The sequence below is a fragment of the Natrix helvetica genome (assembly GCF_964273705.1).
Source record: "Natrix helvetica genome assembly, chromosome: 3".
NCBI classification, from domain to species: domain Eukaryota; kingdom Metazoa; phylum Chordata; class Lepidosauria; order Squamata; family Natricidae; genus Natrix; species Natrix helvetica.
Window position 1 is genome coordinate 126,613,420 of NC_138549.1, and position 27,448 is coordinate 126,640,867.

General features: G+C 44.5%; 1 protein-coding gene across 3 annotated transcripts in view; it reads left to right on the plus strand.

Annotated features, from left to right (window-relative positions):
• Window positions 1-27,448, plus strand: part of PRICKLE4 (prickle planar cell polarity protein 4) — a 39,622-nt gene that overhangs the window by 5,381 nt on the left and 6,793 nt on the right. For 2 of the 3 annotated variants that reach the window (XM_081945988.1, XM_081945986.1), the window contains 5 exons: window positions 13,125-13,215; window positions 17,101-17,272; window positions 21,495-21,602; window positions 25,005-25,142; window positions 26,054-26,257. In XM_081945988.1, the coding sequence (XP_081802114.1) occupies window positions 17,117-17,272; window positions 21,495-21,602; window positions 25,005-25,142; window positions 26,054-26,257 (606 nt within the window). In that variant the 5' untranslated portion in view covers window positions 13,125-13,215; window positions 17,101-17,116. Of the gene's footprint in view, window positions 1-13,118; window positions 13,216-17,100; window positions 17,273-21,494; window positions 21,603-25,004; window positions 25,143-26,053; window positions 26,258-27,448 lie in introns of all 3 variants that reach the window. The other variant, XM_081945987.1, reaches the window with a different exon arrangement.

Here is a 27,448-nt window from a genome sequence, read left to right on the forward strand (position 1 = left end):
AAATCATTGTTTACAATTTACATCCAATTTCCTTATGTTGTACCCATACCTATATGTACGTTGTGATCATTATCCCTCCTTTATTTAACTATATCCTGTATCATAACATTTTCCCCCTAATATTCAAACACTTAACTATATCTAACTTAGTTCTTTTTTATTAATCTTGATATATAATCCAAAAGAATTTCTAATCTTCCTTTCATGGGTACCATTCAATATTCATATCCCATTATTGCTTATCATTACACTACACATTGTATACATTATCATTATCAATTATTTATTTAACTATATCTATTATCACTAAATTTCACCAAGTTTAACTAATTTTAAATTATACTCTTCCATCTATCAACCTGTATCTTTCCAGTAGCAAAACAGTCTCATATCTTCTGCCATTTGTGGTGTCAATCCTCTAATCATCTCCTTAATCAACTTTGTATGGATTCCTCTTAGTAACTCTTTGCTTATAAAATCTCTCATGTAATTTCGATGCCCTTCTTCTGTTTCCTTGATCAGCTTATCTTTGATTGTCGGTGGTGTTATCAAAGCTATTGCTAATAAGATTTCTCTCTTTAAATCCATAAATTCTTTTGTTTTTTCTTCTTCTGTATCTTGCCATCTGGGGTAGGTTTCCCCTCCATTTAATTTCTCTTTCAGTATTACACTCTTTCCATTTTCAGAAACAAACCAATCACCATAAATATCAGCAATTTTAATTTCTTTATATTCATTTTTTGGATTTTAACCGCCACTTTTTCCATTTGATGAACATCTTCAACTTCTCCATCACATTTTGCTGTTAGATGCACTAAGTCTTCCGACTTCTTCTCTATCCTCTCATGTGTGTTTGATAATTTCTGTATTTCTGAGTATATCTTTTGCAGACTTAAAACTTCTTTCTGCTGTTGAAATTGTGCCATTATCTCCAGCTAACAAACACTGCTGCTCTAGCTTAGAAGGTTTTAACAAAGATTAAGTATTGAGTCACAATAATCATTTCATTTTCACCTTTCTCTGGTTAAAAATATACTTCAAAGGAACATCAGTGTGCTTTTCTTCTTATCACTCTCTATAAGCAAGCAGTGGGACCTTGAAATGCCAAGCCAGGATAATCAGTGAAAGAAAATAAAAGTGTTTCGTTTCCAATACACAAATGTCCAGCCTCCGAGTAACACTGTTATTGTTGCAATGTTGCAATTTTCTTTTTGTACCTTTTTTGTATTTCAAGTTTTTAAAAAGTCTGATTCTTAAATGAGTTAGAAAAGCACCCACAGTAATGAAAGAGGAGAATTTTAGTCCATAGGTTACAAAGAATAATAAAAGAAAAAAGAATAGAAGAAAATTTAATCCATTCGTTTTAAAAGGCTTGCATAAATTCCATCTGTGAAGATAGCATTTAAAAAATAGATAACCCACTGTCCAAAACCATTCCAAATTTAATTCCGCTGCTTATTTCTTCTGGTCTCCAATTTAAATTTATTTTAGGTTTTTTATAGGCAGTCACTTTTAAAATGGTAAAAATTCCTCAGCAGCTGGAAACACTTTCTCTTTCCATATCCTTCCATTTTGGAGCCGCCCCGACTTCATCAGCCAAATGGCTGGATTTTTTGTCACCGGCTTGAAGAACTTCTCTTGGATCAATCAGGGACTTTGCGATGTCCCTGAGATCAGCAAGACATATTCTTCCTATTCACCGTCTCTGTGGGACAGTTTAGGTCCGTTTGGACCACCCAGTGGCAAAAGTATCGACTGCGATCTTAGAGCATTGAGATTGTCGTCACGACTTCGGCTCCTCCCCTCTCCTGACTCTGTGAATTTTCAAAGCTGAGTCTAGGTCTCCCCAGTCCTATGCATCTTGGCATTCTTTGTTCCTCATTCATAGAAACCCTAGGAAGCAGAAACCTTCACGTTGGCGCAAAGTGTAGCAGACAGACAGTGGGGTGAGGCTAGTGGCTCTATAGTAGTGGTGGGTTTCAAAAATTTTTAGAACCTCTTCTGTAGGTGTGGCCTGTTTTGTGGGAGTGGCTTGCCAGCCATGTGATGGTGGGCGTGGCCAACTTGTAAAATGTGGTGAAATTCACTTAACAACGCTCTTGCTTAGCAACCAAAATGTTGGCTCAGGAACTCTGGCATTTGAAGCACGCAAGTCTTAAAGCTGTCAAGTTACAAGACCCTTGCACCCCTAACCCTTTAGAAAAAAAACCCAGGGGTGTTCAAACTTGACAGCTTTAAGACTTGTGGACTTCAACTCCCAGAATTCCTCCTCCAGTCATATTGGCTCAGGAACTCTGGCATTGAAGTTTTCAAGTCTTAAAGCTGTTGAGTTACAAGACCCTTGCACCCCTAACCCTTTAGGAAAAAAAAACACCAGGGGTGTTCAAACTTGATAGCTTTAAGACTTGTGGACTTCACCTCCCAGAATTCCTCCTCTCGCTCTTCATCTTGATGATGTGCGGACGGGCGGGGGGAGGGAGCTGGAACTGGTTCTAAACGGCACTGTAGATTTGTGGAACCTCTTCTATAGAAGAGGTGAGAACTGGCAGGAACCCACCCCTGCTCTGTAGGAATGTCATCGTTTGGGGCCTGTCTTCTGATGGGATGTGGGGGCGGGGTACTGTAGAAGAGGCAGTGGGGAACTACTTAAAATTGCTGAGAAAACTGCATGGATGCATTCACCAGGAGCCAACTTGACTTGAGGGCTCAGTTACCATGTTTCCCTGAAAATAAGACAGGGTCTTATTTCCCCCCCCCCCCCCCGAAATAACTGCTTGGCCTTATTTTCAGGGAAGTCTTTTTTTTTTTTTTTTTTTTTTTGAGGTGCAGGAGGTGGCGAGCATGGTCACCTCATGTCTGCTGCTGTGTTGCAATATTTTCGGGGAGGGCTTATTTTCAGGAGAGGGCTTATTTTAGCACATGCGTGCAAAAGCCTGATTGGGCTTATTATCCATGGAGGTCTTATTTTGGGGGAAACAGAGTAGTGATTGGAAGAACAGTGACTTTTATCTCAACTGCTGTATTCCAGAGAAAAGAAATTCCATAATTCTATATTGATAGCTAAGAATTACGGGAGATGAAGCCTCGGCATATTTAGAGAATAACTAAACTGAGGAGAACTTTCTATATTGTAAAGAATTCATCCTTTATATCTGATGTGGAGGCACAAAAAGCCAGCTCTCTTCAGGAGCAATTAATTTGGAAAGGGAGTCAGGCCAGAACAATATATCATGGAGGGAACCAGCCATTAGTTTTGGGGTGGGGTTTTTTAAATGTCTTACTAATCTAAATAGTTTCCTTTTCATAATGTTTGCATGTGCAGGGTTTTGAGAAAGCTTGTTTTTAATGAGAGCAGCCATACAGTAGCTAATTTGACAGGGCTGCTGACAGAGTCTTTAATGAAGACAGTAATATGAACGGGATTGTGGCTTCTCATCTGGTAGAAACCATTTTTTGTGTTATTCAATCAACACTTCTGGCTTGAGTCATCTGATGGGGTGGTTACCTGCGCTGATGAAATAATTTATGATATAATTGGCTTCCTGAAAACATGCATTTTTCAGTGCTATAGGTGAGGGTCATGAGGTCCTCTTGCCTGGAAATTTCCAGTAAAGATGTTCTAGGGCAGCGATGGCGAACCTTTTTTGGCTCGTATGCCATAAGTGGGGGGAGCGCAGGGGGGTCATGTGCGGGCATGCTGCACCCATAATGCAATGCCCGAACCCCCCAGTGCGCATGCGCACACTACAGGTGCGACCCCCCATTTTTGCATGCTTTTTTCACCCTCCCCAGGCTCCAGAGGCTTTATAGGCGCCTGGGGAGGGCGAAAACAGCCTCCCTCGCACCTCCGGAAGCCCTCCAGAAGCTTCAGGGACCTTCAGGACGCTTCCCTGAAGCCTCCGGAGCAGTCAAAACGACTCTCCGAGCAAACCGGAAGAGTGACTTCCTGTTTGCTCGGAGGGTCGTTTTGAGCGCTCCAAAGGCTTCAGGGACCTTCAGGACGCTTCCCTGAAGCCTCCAGAACAGTCAAAACAAACCTCCGAGCAAACCGGAAGTCTGTTCCCGAACGTCCGGTTTGCCCGTAGGGCTGTTTTTTTGTGCTCCGGAGGCTTCAGGAAAGCTCATGAAGCCTCCGGAGGGCCTCCCGGGGGGGGAGGCTCTTTTCGCCCTCCCCAGGCTCCTATAAAGCCTCTGGAGCCTGGGGAGGGCGAAAAATGGCTTTTAAAAAGGGTGAACTCAGCTGGCCAGCATGCACATTCGTGCTGGCCAGCTGACAGGGCAGCGCCTTGTGTGCCCTGACAAATGGCTCCGTGTGCCAGCTGTGGTACGTGTGCCATAGGCTCGCCATCAATGTTCTAGGGAAACCACAAATAGATTACTGGGTACTACTCTCCAGATCATTGCTTATAAATTGTTGTTTAAATTACATGTTGGCTTTTGAACCTAAATCTACTGGTGAAAATTAAGGCCAGGGTACTACTGCGAGTAGCCTACCTGCCATGTGAAAGTGAAGGCTCGCCATAGAGATCCTACAACAACTTGTGTGAAAAGTTTCCATACTATGCAGTATGGGATTTTTGACACTCTTGCAACAATTCATTTGGGAAACTGTTACATTACAAATGTTGTTTTAAAAGCAAGACATCTGAAAACTGATTCAAGTCATTTGCGTCCAAGTAAGTCTTTTAGTTTCATAGAAATAGTTTTCCTCAGCATTTGGAGTTTATCAAAGTCTCTTCTATAAAGATTTTGTTTGTAGAGAAAAATACAATAGATTAGATCCAGCTTAAGTAGAATTGGAAATACACACAGTGCAATGTAAATTCGTCTTAACCATGGTTTGTTGAATAGATTACAATTGATTAGGGTTTTGAAAGGTACAAGTTATGATTTGTACAAATTGTTATGGATTCTCAAGAACCTAGTTAAGTTTTATTGTTTTCTTTCGATTGTGCTAATATGCAAATAAACAACATCAATTATTACGAAATTTAATTAGAATAGTGCTAATATGCATTCACCATAGTGAGGGGAGGAGTATCCAGGATGGGTTGACCTTGTCCTCTCATTGATTGGGCTGAGTCAGATAAGCTCTTTGGGCCACGCCCTGGTCACTAGGTACCATCTAGTTATCGACTCAGCCTCTCAACGGGTGGTTGTGATCATCCCAAGCTCCTGGAAAATTTTAAAGAAAGGATTGTACTCACTGTTAACTTGATTGCATTCGCTGCCTCCCTGCCTGAGTGACTAACTGGCTCTTGGCTGATTCCCTGGCCAGGAAAAGAGAGAGAGCGCATGCACAGCAAGCCCTTCAGGGCAACGCGCAGCCCAGATCATAAAGAGAGACCTAGGGCAGTAATCGAGACTATGGGCGAGGGGACGCTCCCCTGGAAGCCCCGGGAAGGCAGTCATGTTGGAGAGGCTCAGCTGGCGCCGGAGTGTTCTGCTGCTCCCCCCAGGGGGTCGAGCGGCGAACCGCGGTGTTTTTAAACACAGCGGAGCACCCGCGCCTGCCTGTGAGTGCCAGAGAGAGGTAGCGGCCCGCAGGAGCTTGCAAAGCTCGGAAGAGAGAGGAGGAAGTGAGAGAGAGAGAGCTCTCCAGCGGCAGCGGAAGCCGCGCGGCAGCCCCAAAGGCACAAGCCGCTCCCACATATTCCTAGGGAGAGGAAATTTTTGAATTTGGAGATGGCAGCCATTTTGGAACCACATGATCAAAGATGGCGGCGCCCAGCAGCACAGAGGATGCCGCCCAGCAGCCAGCAGCCCCACCGGAGCAGCAGAGGAGCAGCTAACCAGGTTAGAGACTGCTAAGGGAAGAGGATGAGGCAAGGCAAGGGCAAAGAGAAAGCACGTCTCCCTCAGCCAGGGATCGCTGGAGCACCCGGACCCTCAGTGGCTTCAGTTGACCGCTTTGCGCTTGAGCAGAGCATCCTGAGGGAAGGCCACTTCTCCCCCAGGGTGATACAGACTATTCAGGCGGCTCACAGACCTTTCACGGAGTGCATTTATGGAGCTACATGGCGTGCCTTTTCAACATGGTGCAGCTCCAGGGGCCACGATCCGGTTCGAGCCACGATCCCGCAGATTCTGGACTTTCTTCAGGCAGGCCTGGACAGAGGGTTAACTCGCAACATGATTAGGAGACAGATCTCGGTCATCTCATCAGTACTTCTGTGCGGTAGGTCTCAGACCTGGACTCACCACCCCATGGTCAGGCGATTCCTCAAGGGGGCATCCAATCTTAAGCCACCTACGGTACACAGGTACCCTCCTGGGACTTGCATAAGGTGTTGGACTCTCTGAGAGGCCCTCCTTTCGAATCCTTGCGAACTGTGTCTCTTAAGTTTTTGACTCTTAAAGTGGCTTTCTGGTGGCCATCACCTCAGCCAGGCGGATATCCGAACTACAGGCCAGGGAGGATCTCTGAGTGTTCCACCAGGACAAGGTGGTATTAAGGTTGGACCCCTCCTTCATCCCTAAACTGTGCTCCTGCTTCCATCGCTCACAGGAATTGATATTGCCCAATTTCTGCCTGGACCCCTCTCACCCGTTAGAGAGGAAGTGGCACACCCTAGACGTAAGGAGGGCTCTGAGGATTTACCTCAGAAGAACCCAGCCGAACAGGAAGTCTGAAGCCCTGTTTGTCTCTTTCCAGCCGGAATCCCTGGGGAACAAGGTGACATCCACCCCCATAGGCAGGTGGTTACAAACCTGTGTTGTTACCGCCTACCAAGCACGGCGTCTGCAAACACCGAGCTCTATTACAGCGCATTCCACACGAAGTGCGGCCACCTCAACGGCCTGGGCCACCCAGGCCTCATTGACTGAGATCTGTAGGGCAGCTACGGGGTCTTGCCCCTCACCATTCGTGAGGAACTACAAACTGGGCTCCTTTGCCTCTGCAGAGGCTTCATTCGGGCGTAGGGTGTTGCAGGCTGTGCACAGGGCGGAGGTGACGCCTCACCAGGCATAAGGTTTGTGCGAGCTCTTAACATGGGTAACCCTCCTTAGGGACATGTAGGCTTTGGTACGTCCCATCCTGGATACTCCTCCCCTCACTATGGAGAAAGGGCGTTGGTACTTACCTGATACGCCTCTTCTCATAGTGGGGGAGGAGTATCCAGCCCCTCCCTGATATGGTTATGTAACATGAGCGTTATGTTTGATGGTTGAGCTGTTCTGTTGAAGAAATAAATAAAGGTTGAAACTAAGATAAAGTCTGGAGTGGATGACACAGCGAGTCGGATAAGGTTTTTCGCCGATAACTGGGTGGTACCTGGTGACCAGAGCGTGGCCCAAAGAGCTTATCTGACTCAGCCCAATCAATGAGAGGACAAGGTCAACCCATCCTGGATACTCCTCCCCCACTATGAGAAGAGGCGTATCAGGTAAGTACCAACGCCCTTTTTGATCATATGTATAGTATGGAGTTTCACCTAGTCCTCCTGAATCCACACTAAATAGGAGTTTTCTGGTGTTGGATTTGTCTCACTTGCATGACCTGTTTCATCTGTTTTATATGATAGTGAGTCTGTGCCAGCTAGATATCACTAATAAAGTTGAACTTAATTCAATCTGTATTCAATTAATTTGTACAGGCCCTAAATAAACATTTTTTCCTGCCCACCCTTCTGCTGTTAACACAATTATTATTTTTTCACATGGCCATTTGTTCTTGGAAACCTTGCTAGTCTTCTCCTCCACTGCTTATCTATCCTAGTTATCTATATTAGTCCTGCATTTGGGAGGAAAGGTATTGGAATCTGGTCAAATCAGCTATAGGTAAGTCTCGAGTTATGATAGTTCACTTAGTGACCATTTGAAATTACGACATTCACACACACACACACACACACACACACACACACACACATTTACGACACACTCCTGAACTTACGAATGTTGCAACACCACAGCAGTTGTACACACTTACGAACAACCACAGAGGCACTACAACATTTACCCTGCCTATTCCCCACCCCCACCCTCTTTGCCAGGTCTCCACAGAAACTGGGCCTGTGGAGAGTCACTTATTTTGTAACCATCTAGCCAGACATCAGTTCCTTTGCCTGCTTCCAAGCATTCGCAGAGAACAGAGCTCTAAAGTAGCGTGAGATCACGTGAGATCAGCAGTGTGAGATCTCACACTACCGATCTTGCATGATCTCTCACTACAGTACTTTAGGTCTCTGTTCTTTGGGAACTGAAGCTTTGGCAAAAAGGCTTTGCAAACGGAGAGGCCTTCACTCCGTTTCCAAAGCCTTTTGCCACGGATCTGCTACAGGCCTCCATTTGTACAGAACAGCAGCCTAAAGTACTGCAGTGCAAGATCACGTGAGATCAGTAGCGCAAGAACACGGTCCCCAGAAGCTTCCAGTCTCTGCATGAAAAGTGTTTGCAAGCAGATGGGAGGCTTGAAGCAATGCAGTTTCACTGCCCCAAAGTCTCGTTGGCTTGCAAATGCCTTTTGTGCCAAGAGTGCAAGCAGTCAAAGAAACCACAGCAGAAAGGCTGGAGAGGAGACAGTTTGCTAGGTCTTCACAAGGTAAATTACCTGGCACCGCAGGTTGTGGGGGGAGCAATTGTGGGGACTCCAGGGAGGGAGCATGAGCTGTCTCAATGGGTCAGAGGAAGCCTTGGGTGGGTCTGAAATAGGTGGCCTGTTCCATTTCTAGCCCCCCACCCCTGGCCTTCCCCACCTGGAGATACCTCCACTTAATGACCAGTGCATTCGATTAGCGAATGTGTGGGCAAAAGGGAGTGATCACATTTGTTTGATGTGATTCACTCCAACGAATCCTTGGGTTACAAATGTAAGCATTAAATTTGTAACTCAAGGATTACCTGTATTATTTTTATTTTCCTTCCTGCTCACCAGTTCATTTGCTGAGTTAATTATTGATTCAGATGCAAACTAAACAACTTGAGCTCTCTTTGCTAATTATATTTAAGAAGACTGCACTGTACCAAAAATGAGGCATGCTTTCTGAAGCACTTGAAAAGAATTAGTCAGTATTAAAGTCTATAATTGTTTGCTGATCTTTACAGTTTCCAGTTGCCTTGCCTTCTTTCTGCTGAAAATGTTTATTTGTGCAATTGCCATTTTGTATTGAGGCACCAATAATATCAAACAATGTGTGTTGAAAATCAGAAATCAGGGAAGAGAAAGTTGGCTTTGGGGGCAGCTGTTTGCAATCTAATGGCAGTGTATAAAGTAAAGGTAAAGGTTCCCCCTCACATGCGTGCTACTCGTTTCTAGCTCTAAGGGGTGGTGCTCATCTCCGTTTCAAAGCCAAGGAGCCAGCGCTGTCCAAAGATGTCTCTGTGGTCATGTGGCCGGCATGACTAAACACTGAAGACACATGGAACGCTGTTACCTACTCACCAAAGTGGTCTCTATTTTCCTACTTGCATTTTGTACATGCTTTGGAACTGCTAGGTTGGCAGAAGCTGGGACATGTAACGGGAGCTCACTCTGTTATGTGACATTAGGGATTTGAACCGCTGAACTGCCAACCTTCTGATCAACAAGCTCAATGTCTTAGCCAATGAACCACCCTTTTAATGGCAGTGAATAGAAGTGTTCATTCCTTCTCTCAATCTAAAATGTAAGTAGTTGAAGCTAGAGTAATTTATGCTATATTTGACTTGACTATATGTCAAAGTAGTTCTATTCTGAAGTGAATTTCAGAAATTGTGAAATGTCCCAAATGAATCGGGTAGAACTTGTATCCTTGCTCTCTGTTTACCGGTTGGACAGAAAAGCTTTTTATAACTACCTGCTGAAACAACATCTGACCGTATCACTTCTTTGCCACTAAAGCTATAACCACTGATGGTTCCTGATAAGAGTCAAGACGTTGCATCTTCATTCTTCCTCAGTCTCCTTCAAGGCCACCTCTCCCTCTTTTTCTCTGCTCACTTTGGTGTTAGGAAAGAAAAATTAACTAGAGAGAGCTGGTCTCTGGGAAGGTATCCAAGTTGTCACAGAAGTTGAACTGAGCCATCAAACTGCCATCAAAACCCCTTTTGTTTGGAAACGGACAAGAGGAAGGAAGTCAGCAAGCAAGAGCTGGAAAAGGGCGTTATAAAATCAGCTTGTTTCTTTCCATAACCATTAACCAGGGAAGTTACCCAGTATGTGAACCCCCTGCCCAAGCATCTGGGAATGATTCACACTGCAGCCTTATGAAGACGTGAAGGGAAAAATCGATGTCCACAGTCGGAGTAGATAAAGACTGAGTCTAATACCAGAACCAAAGGAATATCTTTGAAAATAAACCGTTTGAACAGTATCTTCATCCTTGCCATGTAAATATATGGCTGCATGAATGGAAAATGTTTTTGGAAAATGGACTTGACTCATAACTTTCTTAGGAAGTTGGACTCATTACATCAACTCAGTTTGAATGAAGTCTGGGATAGTGTTGATAGGTTTGCCGCACACCCAAGTGCCAGCTTATGTATCAGTAACTGTATAACAGTTTGCACACAATGGCAGCGGGTTTGCTGCTAATCTGGGCACATGCCAAGCCTATTAATTCAACTAGTCACTGCACGAACAGCCCAAGTATGTTGAATGAAATGTCTGTTGTGCTTTTTAAAGCTGTGAAGCCTAGCAACATTTTTTTTAAAAAAAAGTTACAAGAAACAGCATTAGATGACATAATTATATTTAAACTCAGTAAAGTAGCAAAAATAAAAGGCTGACATTTTGAAAGGTTTACCTAAAACCTTTCAAATCTCCGCAATGTTTTCAGAAGAGTCAGGAAGGAAATGAAGCTCAGGGCAAGTCTAAAAGGCCATTGTCAGGCTGTCTCACAGACAGGATGTGTGAGTCCTCAATTGTGTAGTGGCAAAGTTGGGCATATGCCAGGGTCCCAAGACTAGAAAAGGGTTCCCCTAAAAACAGTGACACCACTTTTGCTTTCTGCAAGCTATTTTAAGAAGATGCAGTGAATGTTCTGCTTTTTATAGTTTGTAAGAGTGTGTGTGTTGTGTTATAACTAACAAATCCATAGTTAAGACTCCCCAAATCCTGAAATTAAAATTCAAGGAACATGCAAGATGGTAGTTTCTGGATTCATTTGTGTTGGTTATTTTTAGATGTTAATTATATACTTGCACAATCAATCCACTTTTTAAATTATGTAGTAATATCTACCTTATAACTAGTATCTGATAAGGATTCCCCTCCTGGATTGGACTGAGTTGAAGTTGAAGTACCAGTTTAGAGAGGACTATAACAATGCAGCCATAGGGTTTGGACAGGTCCAGGGAATATGGGATGGTATCAGCAGAACCATTGGATTATGATTTTGTCCATTTCTCACATGGGCATTTACTGGGGTCTCATTCACAGCATAGTTTCTGAGAGATCCCCACTAAGGCATTGCTACTTTCACTGAAACAAAAGATGATTCACTTTTGAATGTGAATGCTTTATTTGAATGATGCAGTGGCGCAGTGCTACAAGGGCTTTAATTCCATGGTCCTTTCTGGTTTTGTGCAACAAGGGAAAGATAGGCCCAAATCTGATCTGTTGCCTCCCAAACAGAACCCAGAGTCATCTGAAAGTTGGTTTTTGGAGGCCGGAGGAATCGTCAATCACACTCTGTATTCCATGCATTACACAGCGATAACAAATAAAGTAGAGTCAGAATAGGGATCAGAAATGGGGACAGCAAAATAGCAGTTTTCTGCCAACTGAAGCTTGGGTAGGTAGCTCTGTAACTCACCAGCGGAGAAATACCCATATAGATGTTCATTCCTTGAGTGGCAATAGTTGCTACTTAATTCTAAATGCAGGTACATTTATTTGCATATATAGTAGTGTGTGGCTCACAAGGTTATTAACTGAAGCAGTGCCCTTCACTACTGAAACCACAAAGCCTCTATTTTTTTTTCAGCTAGCTTGACAAGATGTCTGTCCATTATGGTTTGTTTCATTCCAGAATCTGTAGAAATGTGGAATGTATGTTTAATAAGAGGCGTATAGAGAACATTTTCTCAGAAAATAGGTAAAGCATTGTTGTAAATAACACTCTTAATGTTGCTAGCTCTAGCTGATGAAACATTTGGGCTTTTGTTTTGTTTTTGCTCACCAAAAAGTTTTGCCCCCTCAGTAAGTTTCAAGCACCGGTCAATTATGTCCACCTATTTCAGGGGTGTCCAAACTTGGGAACTTTAAGACTTGTGGACTTCAACTCCCAGAATTCCCCAGCCAGCATGGCTGGCTGGGGAATTCTGGGAGTTGAAGTCCACAAGTCTTAAAGTTCCCAAGTTTGGACACCCCTGACCTATTTCAATGAATGTGCTCTTCTTCCTGCCAAATGGGTTAGGGTGATCAATTAATAGTTGATAGTTACCGCTATCTATGTATTTACACCACAATCACAAGGTTATCACACTAGTTGATTCTGTTTATGGCTGGGAAAAACTTTTTGAATATGAGGTTTTAATACTAGTGGTAGGCATAAAAGGAACAAAAACCAAAATGTATATTAATAGCCATGACTTTTAAGTGTGTATTATGTCAACCATTTATAAAATAGTCATGGCCTCAAGAAGGAGGGAAAAAACAAATGCTCTTCCAGTTAACAAGCACCTGTAGGCAATTTGTAACAAATTAAGGATTATGTGAAATCATCTACTAGTCTTTAAAAAAGCATATGTCTGGTATGGTTCCTTGTTTATTTGCATATCTTTGCCACTGTCTTTCATCCAAGCTTTATGTGACTCACAATGAAAAATAAAGGCAGTTTGAGTGAATAAATAATATTTATATGTTTGTCTAGATCAGGTGGTAAGGAAAAATGTGGTTTCAATGCATTTTAGTAATATTAGAAGGACTGTAGAAGCAGGAAAATGAGAAAAGTGGGACAAAGTATCTCTATAAAATACATAAGATTAGAAAGACATGTTTTGTTTGTAAGAATGAACTCTCACATAATATATCTTTTCCCAAATACAAGTATCAAGAGCAAGGTTGAATCTTATCAATGGGAAGGCTATTCTATAATTGTGAATTGTTATATTAAATAAATGATCAGTGGGTTTCAAAGAGCAATTTATTCCGTTCAAATCACTTGTGATCAATGAAATATTCCTTATTTCTTGCTTAGAGGGGACTCTGCCACTCCTTAATCCTGGTACCAAGAAGGCCTTCTGGAGAGAAACCATACATCTAACGTGGTTGTGAGAAGATAGGATTCTGTAAGTATAATGGATCCAAATATTTATTATTTATTTATTTATTTATTTGAACTTATTAGTCGCCCCCTCTCCCCACAGGGACTCGGGGCGACGTACAAAAGCAACAGTCAGAACAGTGTCATACAGAGGAGGTAAAAATAAATAAATAAATTACAATACTCAGAAAGGTTAAAACCCCAATAACATTAAAAATTTAAAGAACTAAAATTAACAATTAAAAATGACCAAGGGGTGGAAAAGTTGTTGAGTTATGCCAGGCCGGCTAGCCAAAACAGGTGGGTCTTCAGTTTACTGCGGAAGGAGCGGAGATCGGTTGTTGTCCTAATGTCTGGGGGGAGGTCGTTCCAAAGGGTAGGGCCTGCCACAGAGAAGGACCTACTCCTGGGCACTGCCCTCTGACAATCTCTAGAGGACGGCACCCGGAGGAGACCCTCTCTGTGTGAGTGAATGGGCCGCAGGGATGTATGGGGCAGGACACGATCCCGCAGATAACTAGGCCCTGTGCCATGGAGCGCTTTGAAGATGGTAACTAACACCTTGAAGCGCACCCGGTAGGCCACAGGAAGCCAGTGCAGCTCGCGCAAGAGAGGTGTTATATGGGAGAACCTCGATCTCCCCATAATTACCCGCGCGGCTGTAATTGCAAATACAAGGGGGATAAATTCAATTTAACCAGTAATTAAAATATTGTGATCCAGACCTAACACTCCTGTCTCCAGAAATCCAGGCTCACAAAATAAAGTTAGGAATTGGAAAGATTGCACTTAGATACCGTGTTTCCCCGAAAATACAACCTGTCCTGAAACTAAACCCTTGTGACATTTTTCGCGTGCGCAAAAATATAAGCCCACCCTCGAAAATAAACCCTCTGGACAATCCCCCCCCCGACCAGGCAGAGCACCGCTCGCCGACCTAGCGGTATCCCGAAGGCACCAAGCCACGGGAATGAGGTGGGGGCAAAGGCGCTTGCGTTGCTTGGTGCTTTCGGGGTACCGCTAGGTCAGTCAGCGGCGCTGTGCCCAGCTGAAGAGGGGGGGGGTTGCTGGGCAGCTGCTCTCTTGCGAGCGGGCTCCCGAAGAGCCGGGCACAGCCTCAGGGTCGAATGGCTGCGTTGCGCTGTCGCAGCAGCAACGCAGCAGCCATGAGGTGACCAAGCTTATGAGCAGCCGCCCGGCAACCCCCCTTTCCAGCCGGGTACAGCGCCGCTGACCGACCTAGCAGTACCTGGAAGGCACCAAGCAACGCGAGCGCCTGTTCGCCGCCCTCCGCCTCCTGTGGCTCGGTGCCTTCGGAATGCCCCTAGGTGAGTGAATGGGGCTCTGCATGGCTGGAGGGGAGTTGCGTAACGGCTTTTCCTCTCCCCGCTCGCGTGAAGGGCATCTGTGCTGCTGGCGCCGTCTGCCGCTTGGGGTTTTTTTTCAAAGCACGGAGGATGGATGCCGCTCTGGAAGTACGCTCTATGGTTGTACAATCTGCAGCCCACAACCATAGAGCGTACTTCCAGAGCGGCATCCATCGTCCGTGCTTTGAAAAAAAAAAAACAAGCGGCGGACGGCGCCAGCAGCACAGATGCCCTTCGCGCGAGCGGGGAGCGGAAAAGCTGCTGCGCAACTCCCCTCTCCACCCATGCAGAGCCCCATTCACTCACCTAGGGGCATTCCGAAGGCACCAAGCCGCGGGAGGCGGAGGGCGGCGAACAGGCGCTCGCGTTGCTTGGTGCCTTCCGGGTACTGCTAGGTCGGTCAGCGGCACTATACACGGCTGGAAAGGGGGGTTGCCGGGCGGCTGCTCATAAGCTTGGTCACCTCATGGCTGCTGCATTGCTGCTGCGACAGCGCAACGCAGCCATTTGACCCTGAGGCTGTGCCCGGCTCTTCGGGAACCCAGTCACAAGGGAGCAGCCGCCCGGCAACCCAAAAATAATAAGCCCTCCTCTTTAATAAGCCCAAGGCCATATTTCGTGGGTCAAAAAAATATAAGACCCTGGCGTATTTTCGGGGAAACACGGTATTTAGAATGAGGTTATTTCCAGAGGTATAAATTGGGATATATCCCAGTACTATATGGAAGAATTATGCTATGGTTTTCGCTTTAATACAAATGTGCATCTTTGGAATGGAAGAAAAAAGCTCTCACAAAAAAGCTGACATAGCTATTCACAAAATAGCCATATCGGACAGGAATTTGGTGTAAGCGTTCCTTGCCATTTCAGCTAACTTCATAGGATGCTACTTATTTTTTCCTTGTCTTTTGTTAGAGCAGGAAAACATAACCTCAAATAAAAATTTGGCTATATCAACCATTTTTAAAACAACTTTCTAACAACACTTATGGGACCTAGAAGCATTTGGGAAATAAACTTATGCTGGAGCGTTGTGCTTTATTTTGTGTCATGTCCATTTCCCATTTACAGTTACCATAGTATTTAAGTAAATTCAGTGGAGTAGCGACCTTGATAAATTCTAATCTAAGGGCATATTGGCTGCCATTTTGGAGACCAAAAGTTACATCAGAACTTCAGGAATATAGCATTCTTAGGCAAATGCTAAAGCCACCATACCCCAATTTAGCTAATCATTGACTCTTGGGTTAGGTCTTTCTGTATATGTCGTCCTCAGTACGGTGCTTGCATTTTTCACCCTAACTTGAGTGCATTATAGGAATACCAGGTATAATGGGCAGCCAATTGGTGCTATTGTCATTGAAAGAGAGTAGTCCATCAGCATTCCATCAGGCTTGAAGCTATTGCTGATGAACTGGATAAAAATATACACTGAGAAAATTCAAATAGTTGGCTGATAGGGGGTTGGGGAGAGTGATAGGTACATTCCAGTAACAAGAGTACTGAACTTCAAATACTGAAATTCAAATGCAAAAACAGTCAAAGACTAGTGCTACTTCAAAATGTTAATACATTGATTCTTCTGATTATGGCACCAGCATTTGGAGAAAACATCAGCTTTGCAAAAGTTAAAAATTGTAACAGGTTTTTTTGTGAATATAAGGCATTTAATATAAAGAATGTAGTAGGGCAGAATGAAACCTGTACCCCTTAGCCATATGTGAATGAGCAATTAGTCATATTCAAAATGATTAACTGTATAATCTATGTCTATAGAACATGACTATTCTTGTTCTTTTAACAAGAACTCTTAATTTGATTAACTAATATATGTAGGGCCAAAGGAAAATCTCCCACAGTATTCCTTTTGGTTTAAAAGGCTACATGACTGCAAGTCTCACTCCCTCCCCCCCTCAAAAAAATTGCAATGATCCTGTGAAATACTTGCTTCAATTAATATTTGCTTCTGTTACTCCTCTGCCTCACAGATATAATAAAAAATCTTAGTAATTCATGTTAAATATATATCAGTAATCTTGTAGAAGTGAGGCATTGGTAGCCAAAGTCTATCTCATCTGAGAAGTGTCATGTTGGGAAAGAGTATTTAAGAACGGTTGCTGGAACTGGGTGTCTCTAGTCTGGTGAAAAGAAGGACTAGAGGTGACATGATATCACTGTTCCAATATCTCAAGAGCTGCCACAAAGAAGAGGGAGTCAAGCTGTTCTCCAAAGCACCTGAGGGCAGGACAAGGAGCAATGGGTGGAAACTAATCAAGGAGAGAAGCAACTTAGAACTGAAGAGAAATTTCCTGACAGTTAGAGCAATTAATCAGTGGAACAACTTGCCTCCAGAAGTTGTGAATGCTCCAACACTGGAAGTTTTTAAGAAGAGATTGGATAACCATTTGTCTGAAGTGGTGTAGGGTTTCCTGCCTAAGCAGGGGGTTGGACTAGAAGATCTCCAAGGTCCCTTCCAACTCTGTTATTATTATTCTAAGACTGTAAGGGAAAGGGAAATAATTGGTTGGTTTTTATTTTTTCAGCACTTCCTTTCTGCGGATGTCCCAGCCAAGCCACATTTGGTCCCAGAGAGAGAGGTCTCCATGTAGTAGAATTGTAACTTCTCTACCACCTGCTTCATCTTCAGACAGTGATTCTGGCTGCGCCCTGGAAGATTATCCAGGTCCAACCACTGAATTTCCTCCATCAGAGCCAGTAAGACACTTTCAGGTCTACATCTCTCTGTGATATATTATTTTTGGTATGAGGTAAAATTTCCCTCAGGTCTAGCTCCTTGATGACTACCGTGTTTCCCCGAAAATACGACATGTCCTGAAACTAAGGCCATGCCAGATTTTTGCAGTGGGCAAAAATATAAACCCTCCCCCGAAAATAAGCCCTAGTGAAGGGGTGGGTTTAGCCAGAACAGGGGACAGCCCTTCCCCAGTCACCTCAGGGCTTCTTGGCCCCTTAATCGGATCAGCTGGGCCACTCCATTCACAAAACAGCTGATTTGCGGGTGCCACTCAGGCCTCTGCCTCAAGCAAACTCCGGTCGCTTTTACAGCCAATTGCGGCTGCAAAAGAAGCCGGAGGCCAAGCAACACAACCTAAATGCCTCATGCCCTCCTTGCCTAATGATGTCACAGCTCGCAATTTCGTTCACGGAACAGGAAAAGAAGGCATGGAAATCAATACACCTGGGACATCGGAAGAAGCCATGCGAGGAGATGCTGCTGCCGAAGTGCAGGAAATCCCCCCCCCCACCTGCAGATCATCCTTTCAAAGAGGAGTTTCACCAGGATGAAGGCGATACAAACGCCGCCTTCAGCCACCTCTTCATCCTGGTGAAACTTCTCTTTGAAAGGACGATCTGCAGGTTGGGGAGGGGGGGGGGAGATTTCCCGCACTTCGGCAGCAGCGTCTCCTCGCAGGGCTTCTTCCGATGTCCCAAGAGTATGGATTTTAATGCCTACAAGCAGTTGCTTCTCATCTACATATTCACATTGAAGGCTCGAAATGGGGCGTTTTTGCAAATGGTTTGAAAATGGGGAGGGAGATATTCCTGCCTCTCTCCCTGTTCTGAAGGTCAATACAGACTGAGAACAGGATAAGAAATGAAATCCACCCTCCCTATTTTCAAGAGGTTTGAAAAACGCCACATTCCAAGCCTTCACATTATCCAGGATTGCAGGATTGAAGGCATGTGGGAGGGAGGATTTTGTCTTATCCTGTTTTCAGAACAGGGGGAGAGTCAGGAGTATCCTCCTCCATATTTTCAAACGGTTTGCAAAAACGTTCCATTTCGAGCCTTCAGCATATTCCAGGATTGCAGGATTGAAGGCTCGGAATGAGGCATTTTTGCAAACGGCTTGAAAATGGGGAGGGGAGATTTTGCTTCTTCTTGCCCTGTTCTGAAGCTCAGCACAGACTCAGAACAGGATAAGAGGGCTTCCGGTTCCGGTGGCTACGGCGACAGGCAAGCCTTTGCCTGCTCCCGCTCTCCCGGTGGGCTTCCCCCGCTTCTGGGGGGGCACAGGACGCCCCGAAGAGGCATCCTGCCGAGGGAACGGCTCGCGGAGGGTCCTGGCGGCGGCTGGCGGGGGCTTCTCCACTTCGTTCTAGGCATCGGGGAGCAGTTTTGGAGGGCGCGCGTGCGTCTCGCCCCATGCCGATCGGAGAACGCACTCTTGAACGAAGCAGCAGCAGTATGGTGAGAGGCTTCCTTCCTTCATTCCCCCTCTTTTGAATTGATGGACTTTTCAGCACTTTTAAAAAGTTAAACTTTCGGATACTTGTTAGAGGTGCGGCTAGAGGGAGGGGGATTTCCCCCCCTCCCTTGGACAAGCGGCTTGAGAAGATTTTGCTTTCTCCCCCAGGGGAAGGAGGAGGGGGGAGAGCCAACTAATGATGCCTCACCCCCATAAAAGTGATTTTCATTGGACTTAGCTCCAGAACCTATGGGTGAGCTGAGAACTTTTTGAACTTTTAAAATTTTATTATGCCTCTGAGCCCAAAGCTGGCAGGGCAAGATGGCACACTTCCGTTGTCTTCATGAACTGTGAAACCTGACTCCACCTTTAAAATTCAGGCTTCCGGTCTTTGTCTCCGAGTCACCCAGAGGAATCTCTTGTGGATTGTTATTTTCTGAACTCTTTGGAGAAAAAACTTTCATCTATCGCTAGAGTGAAAAGAAACTCCCACCTGTTTGGATCCTCTGCCTTCTGAATTCGCCTGCCTGCTCTACTTTTCCAGCTGCCCAGTTTCTACTCTGACTGATCTCCTTGCTTCATGAACCATGTCTCCAAAAAGACCACCTCCTGGAAAGCCTGGCTTTGCTACTTCTGCACCAACGTCTGCAACGTCTAGTCCAGCTACACAGTCAAAGATAACAGAACTGATGCAACCCAAGACCACAGAGATAGACTTTCAACAAATGCTTCAACAAATCTTACAGGGCCATGAGGAAATTAAGAAACAGTTAAGGGAAATGAAAGATGAAATTAAAGAGAATCAAGCTCAAATCTTTAAGAATTCACAGAGACTGGACCTTGTGGAGGGTGGGGTGGCGGAGGCGAAGGGGGGGGTAGAGGCTTTACAGAAGGGGAACAAAGAACTTGACATTCAACAAATGAAAACAGAGTTTGAGAGAATGTCCTTTTATCTTAGATTTCAAAATGTAATAGAAGCAGAGGGGGAAAATATAAGGGACATTATGACTAACATTTTAGCTGAATACATACACAAAGATAAACAGCAGATGGAATGGGAGATAGACCTAGCCTATAGAGTGAATTCAGCATATGCCAGAACACATAATGTACCCAGGGAGGTTCATATTAAATTCCTTAGGAAAACCACAAGAGATGAAATTCTGGGTGTACAAAGGGGGCAAACACTGACATACCACGACAGGGAGATAACCATTCTGAAGCAGATTCCCAAAAAAATTAGGGAAAAAAGAAAAAGCTATTCGCAACTGGCGAATAAATTATACCAGAAGGGGGTGTGGTTTAGATGGTTGATGCCTGAAGGTATGCTGATATTCTGGGAGGAGACAAGAATCAGAATCAACACACCCATAGAGGCACAGGCCTTTATGGAAAAAAATAAAGCGAACCTAGAAAAAACAGAAGACACTACAACGGTCATACAGGACACGGGAGGGGCCGGAGCTCTGCCAGCGGGGGGCGAAGGGGCAACACCAAGAAAGCTCAGATCACAAAAATAAATAAGAAAACCACAATGTTATAAACAGACCGAAAGTAATAATGAATTCATGACTAGACTATATATTATAACTATATAAACTGATTGAAAATTATTTTTTCTAGAATTAATATGCTGATTTTTTATGACTATGTATTAAGGTTTGATATTTAGATGTAACCTAGGAGTTTGGAGGGAGGGGGCGTCTGCCATACTTGCAACTGCCAAAATTTGTAATCATTCCACTTACCCTTTTCCGCATAAATGTTTTAAAAAAACCAATAAAACTTTTTGAAAAAAAAAAAAAAGAACAGGATAAGAGGCAAAATCCCCCCCCCCTTTCCTGGCAATCGTTCTTTCCTTGGGATCTCAGCACAGACGCACATCCCCCAAATGCTCTATCCAAAGCCTTCTCTGCGTCTGTGCAGAGCTCCCAAGGAAAGAATGGTGTGTATGTGTGTGTGAGAAAGAGATCCCTAACCCCCCCACCCTCCCAAGACAGCCACATCCCTCCACTAACCTGCTTTCTGCTCCATTCTCCACTGCCACAAAGTAGTTTTGTGGGACTACTTCCAACTTTGCGAGATCTTTTTTTTTTTTTCGAGAACTTGGAAGGTATTTTCTGGTATTTTTTTTACCATAGACACACAGTCTACTTTTCTTGTCCTGCACTTGGAGTGGAGAATGGAGCTGGAAAGCAAGTTAGTGAAGGGATGTGGCTGCCTTGGAGGGGGAGTGTGTCTGTGTGTTCATTTGGCCAGGAAGAGCCCCCCCCCCCGGCGACGCCAGAGCAGCGCAGTCAGCTGTTCCGCGGCCAGCAAGCAGGGCAGGCAAAGGCCAGGATGCAAGGAGAACTTGGGTCATTGTGGCCGCAGGCAAGCAGATGGTGGGATGGAGAGGGTGGGGCTGGTATGCTTGCTGCTTCCTGCACCTGAAAAATAATAAGCCCTCCCCCTCTAATAAGCCCAAGGCCATATTTCGTGGGTCAAAAAAATATAAGACCCTGTCTTATTTTCGGGGAAACACTGTATATGCAGAAGATCATTTTTGTCTTCTTCAAACAATATGGTTGGTCACTGCCTTATTCTAGGATGTTTCCCCCTCCCTCTCAATTTCACAGACAAGCTTAAAGTTATTTTATCAAGCTTAGAGAAGATGACCTGTAAACAGAGGATAGTGCAGAAAACTCTTTTTCCCCAAATTCATTTCCATCTCATTTACTTTTACAGGTATTACAAAGCAGTAGCTCTTTTTCATCAGCTGTGGTACCTGCTGCTATTCACAATCAGCTCCGTATCAAAATTCTCCTCTACCAACTACCTCCACAAGACTGCGATGTAAGCTTCTTAAAGGGTTTGCCGGGCCTTTTTTTACTTGTGCATCACATGATTGAAGAGTCCTGCTAATACTATTTTCTTCTGCCCCTTGTTTGCACTGAAAAAAGTATTCTTTTCAAATTCTAGTCATGCAGTTCTACGATTTTTCTAAAAAAAAACAGCAATAGGAGAAGCATTCTTTCTCTTTCTTTATATGGTAACAAGGAGAAAAGGTAACCAAACAAATGTTTTAAACAGGCCGGAGTCACTTAGGTGAGATGGATGGTATAGAAATTTAATAAATAATAAAAATGCACTAACTTGGTGATTCAAATGCCTGTGGGGGAAAGGGGGGGGACGAATGATAAAATGTGCACAGTAACAAAATTTTATTCTTCATGTTCTTACATGCAATGCAAAGTTGCATCGCATATCATGACACGGTTTGTCATTTTGACATCACTGTGATTGAGAAGATATGTTTGTACGGCCCCTATGGCCCCTGGTGCCAGAGTCCCACTGTTATATGGATCACCAAACTTACTTGCAACTAATGTTCTCATCAAGGTCTTCTAGGATAGTGGTCCCCAACCTTTGGGGCACCAGGGACTGGTTTTGTGAAGAGAGGTTTTTCCGTGGAACCGACGGGCCATGGTTTCATGTGTTACTTGCATTCTGCGGATGGGGCTTCGCTTATTTGTTTGGCCCGGTTTCTGGCATGCTGTGGACTGGTGTCGGTCAAAATGTCAAAATTAGCACTCAAATATTAAAGATATCACTAAATTGGGACACACTGCCCAGCAGAGGTGGATTGCTCCCAGTGACTTGCGGTGAGGTTTATGACTGGTGAGGCACTGACACAGTGCTGGGTTTCAAATATTTTTAGACTTGTGGACTTCAACTCCCAGAATTCCACAGCCAGGCATGCTCAGTTCCAATTTAAAGCGACAACATTTGTTTTTCTCCTTTGCTCCTTCTTTCTTTTTCTTTTTCTTCTCCTTCCCCTCCTTCCTCCCCCTCTCCCTTCCTCCCCCTCTCTCAAACACACACACACACACACACACACAGAAGTTGGATTGGACTATCTCTCCTACCCCTTCCCTCTCTCACTCACTCTCAAACAAACCCCACACACACACACAAAAGTTGGATTGGATATCTTTTCCAGTGGCTTGAAATCAGCTCCTCTGCCATCCCCCCCCATTCCCCTGCTGCCTTTCCCAAACACCTCCACCATTGCAAATGCAGCCTGCTGTCTGGGTGGGAAATGCCTGGAACACAATAAAGCCCACCCACCACCTCCTGCTGGCAGGCTGGGGTGAGAGGAGAGGCAGAGAAGCTGGAGGGGAGCCGAGCCGAGCCTTCCAAAAGAAAGAGGCTGGGGGGAAGTATGTGTACTACAGCATGGCTCTTTGCCTGGCTTCCTGCCTCCTCCTGTGGTCTCCTCAGTGCTCGCTTGTGCTCTCCCTCCCCAAGTGTAGTTTGATTGCAGGTGGAGCCACGTTGCCTTTTCAAACTTGTAATCAGTGAAGCTGGGCTAGATTTTTATATAGTTTTATCCAGCTGTGTGTGTGAGAGAGAGAAATGAATGGGGGCCTGGGGAGGAAGTCACTACACTTGGGGAGGGAGAGCACCAGTGAGGTTAAGCAGAGTCATCCATGGTGAGGCAGCAACTAGCTCAGCTTTTTCCTTTTCCTTTTTTTTTTCATGATGAGAGTGGTGAGGCTGTGCCTCACTTGCCTCACCTGACTGCACGTCACCGGTTGCTCCCAGTTCGGCCCAGTTTGGCCAAACCGGTAATGGAATTCAGGCCTGGGTCACAGAACTGGCAGTGACCCAGGCCTGCCATGCCCCTAAACCGGTTCCCTCGCCGCCACTGGGCTGCCGCCATTTTGGTTTTTAGTGACTGCATGGGCAGTTCACTGTAAATTGTTCTGCACAAACATAAAGAACAATTTACATTGAACAGCGTGTATAGGTTGCGAACCGGTAGTAAAACTGGCAGCCACTCACCCCTGCTGCTTTTAAAAAAATTTCCTTCCAAATAATGTGTATTGGACAAAAATAGGATTTAGAGAAAAGCCAAGCTGTAATCCTTTATCTATTCACTTAGGAATTCGTCACATTTGACATAGTAGGATCTCTTCTGAGTAGATACGCATAAAATTCCAGAATCATGTTAGAGAAAAACAGTGTGTAGAGAAATGAGCTGCCAACTAAATATAGCATTGGAATTTATTCTTAACATGTACATGATATGGTCTTGACTAATAAGATAACTACATTCAGCAAGATCTTCATTTAAACATTTACAAGCCATTTTTTTTAACCAAGCTGACCAAAGACATCGAATAAAGTGCAAATGTGAAAATAAAATTATGTTATTATAAGAAGATTCTCAATCATCTATGTCAGCGATGGCGAACCTTTTTTGGCTCGCGTGCCACAAGTGGGGGAAGCGCCGGGGGGTCGTGTGCCGGTGTGCCGCACCCATAATACAACGCGCGATCCCCCAGTGCGCATGCGCGCAAAACACCCCCCCCCCATTTTTACATGCTTTTTTCGCCCTCCCCAGGCTCCAGAGGCTTTATAGGAGCCTGGGGAGGGCGAAAAAAGCCTCCCCACCCCCCCAGAGGCCCTCCAGAGGCTTCAGGGACCGTCCGGACGGTCCCTGAAGCCTTCGGAACGCTTAAAACCACCCTCCGAGCAACTCGGAAGTCACTTCCGGTTTGCTTGGAGGGTGGTTTTAAGCGCTCCGAAGGCTTCAGGGAAGCCTCCGGATGGTCCCTGAAGCCTCCGGGGGGGGGGCGGGGGAGGCTCTTTTCGCCCTCCCCAGGCTCCTATAAAGCCTCTGGAGCCTGGGGAAGGCGAAAAATAGCTTTTAAAAAAGTGAACTTAGCTGGCCAGTGTGCACATGCGTGCTGGCCAGCTGACAGGGCAGCGCCTTGTGTGCCTTGACAAATGACCCCCCCGTGCCAGCTGTGGCACGTGTGCCATAGGTTCGCCATCACGGATCTAGGGAAACCACAAATAGATTACTGGGTACTACTCTCCAGATCATTGCTTATAAATTGTTGTTTAAATTACATGTTGGCTTTTGAACCTAAATCTACTAGGTTCGCCATCACTGATCTATGTCATGGTTGTTCCAAAGGTGCTTTCCAAAAGACAACTGGACTTTCGTGGGGTTTTTTTCCTTCAAAACATTTCGCTTCTCATCTAAGAAGCTAAATGAGAAGCAAGATGTTTTCAAGGAAAAAAAACACAAGAAAGTCTGAAAAGAATCTTTTACAATAAAACTTCAAAAATATTTGCTAGTTGATCAACATGTGTCTGTTTTGTTCCTGCATCTCAAATATACATTTTTACCTAGATGCTTCTTTTGAATCTTGGCATCACTTTTGCTTTTTTTTTTAATTTAAGGAGAGATATTGTCCCTTCATTGGTGAAGAGGAAAGAAAGCAACTCCGTACCTTTGCTGCATGGCGGCGGCAGGAATCGCTGGGACAGGGAGTTTTACGTCATCTGCCTCTTACAGCTCAAGAGTACTTATGTAGAAATGTGAGCTATTCTTACCATGATATTGGACATGTTATGAAGTTGTCTGGGCTGATCTCTATGTTGCCCCTATTTAGTGTGATCTTTGCAGTTACGCTAACTTTGGATATGGTAACAGGTGCAGGTGGAAGTTGTAGGTGTCATGCCTGCAAGCCATCTTCTTTTTGGACTTCAGGCCTGCCACACTTTCTACTGTGGGAAACTGGGAAGGAGGGTTATGTGGAGTTGGGTGATATGTAGCCATAATAACATTCTTCTAAGAAAGTCAAGGTCATCCTTTGTCTCTGCACCTGGGTGGAACTGGATGGGTGGACTCTGTCTTCATGGCAGTGGAAGATTGGACTATGTGATGAAATTGTGTGTGTTGGGGCAGGATCTTGAACTTTCAACTGGATGGAAAAACCTGGAAGCTTTCAGATTCGATTTTCCCAGATGTGCCAACATGACATCTCTAATAAAGTGGAACTTTGAGGAAAGTCAAGCCTCAGAGTTTTATTTCGTTGGGAGTATTTTTTGGAACGCTGACAGTAGGTCCTTATGTCGGAGAAGGTATATTTGAAAAAGATTAGGCAGTGTTTACTGAAATCTTAGAAGTGCAACAAATGACTATATAATATTTGTACTGGTTGGAGGAATACAAAGTAGTTGCCGCCTCTTATGAAAACCAATATATATTAGAAAAAGCAGCAAACACTATAGAACTATACGCAGAAAAAACAGCTAGGCAAACAAGTGCAATTCGCTAACATTGCATTATGCATGTTCCTTTCACTCACAATTTAAATTGCCTGGGTAAAATAATTTGATTTTAATTGTTGAATTAAAGCATGCATAGCAGTCTTAATAGTTTACAGAAGGAAGAAAGTTATAATTAAGGCTCTTAGATAAGAACATTCTTTCTGCTTGATTTTTAGTGTGGTAAGAATATAATCAAAGGAGACCAAGGTGTATTTGCCTCTAAGCTGGGCGAACAGTCCTGGTGGCATCCTACCTGCTTTGTCTGCCACGTTTGCCAGCAACCACTCATAGATCTAATTTACTTCCATCGAGATGAGAAGATTTTTTGTGGCCGGCACCATGCAGAATTTTTCCGCCCTCGCTGTGCTTCATGTGATCAGGTAGGTATGTTTGTGCTCTTGTAACTAAATCAACTGATATATCTAGCCTGGCCATTTCCAAATCCAGATTGATAGACTGGAGCTAGAATCCTATTACCCATTCAAAATATAATGGGATTTTTAGTCTCCCCACCCTCCAATCATAACTGGAGAGATTTTATTTTGGATGAGATTTAACCATGTATCTCTCTTATCCCCTATAGAAATTCCTACATTTACTCCCCTTCAATTTTTTGTAATTGGCAATAGGGAAGATAATTAGGTACATTGTATAGGACCGTGATGGCAAACCTATGGCATGTGGGCCAAGAAGATGTTCTGGTTTCGGGGGCATGCATGTGCGCCGCCCATCTGGTCTTTGTGTGTGCATGCACACCAGAAACCAGATGATCATTTTCTCGGCATGTGCACGCTCCTATTTCGGCACTTGGCACCAAAAAGGTTCACCAACACTGGTATAGGAAGATAAAACACTTAGAATAAGCAGATGCCAATATGTTACTAGTGGTCTTTCAGAATTCTTTACTGTGCTAGGCAGTGATAATTGTCATAGAAACATCAAAATAAAACAGGCAAAAGTAAACAAAGTGTACATTTTTAACATGGTTTCAAGCCTGATAACTTCTGAGAAATTTAAAGAATAGATTATGACCTATTTGATATACATCAAGAGAACATTATCAGTTGGATAAATATGGTATATTTTTTAAGCAGAAAGCTTGATTTATAACAGTGATGGCGAACCTTTTGTGGCTCGCGTGCCAAAAGCAGGGGGAGCGCGGGGGTGTCGTGTGCGGGCGTGCCATACCCATAATGCTATGTGCGCGACTCCAGTGTGCATGCGTGCACGACCAGTGCTCCCCCCCCCATTTTTGGTGTGCTTTTTTCACCCTCCCCAGGCTCCAGAGGCTTTATAGGAGCCTGGAGAGGGTGAAAACAGCCCTCCCCAGAGGCTTCAGGAGCTTCCCTGAAGCCTCCAGAGTGCAAAAAAACGGAAGTTCAGGAATGGACTTGCGGTTTGCTCTTAGGGCGGTCTTAGCCCTCCGGAGCTTTTAGGGGCCTTCAGGAGGCTTCCCTGAAGGCTCCGGAGGGCAAAAAACGACCCTATGAGCAACCGGGAAGAGACTTCTGGTTTGCTTGTAGGGTCATTTTTTGCCCTCCTGAGCCTTCAGGGAAGCCTCCTGAAGGCTC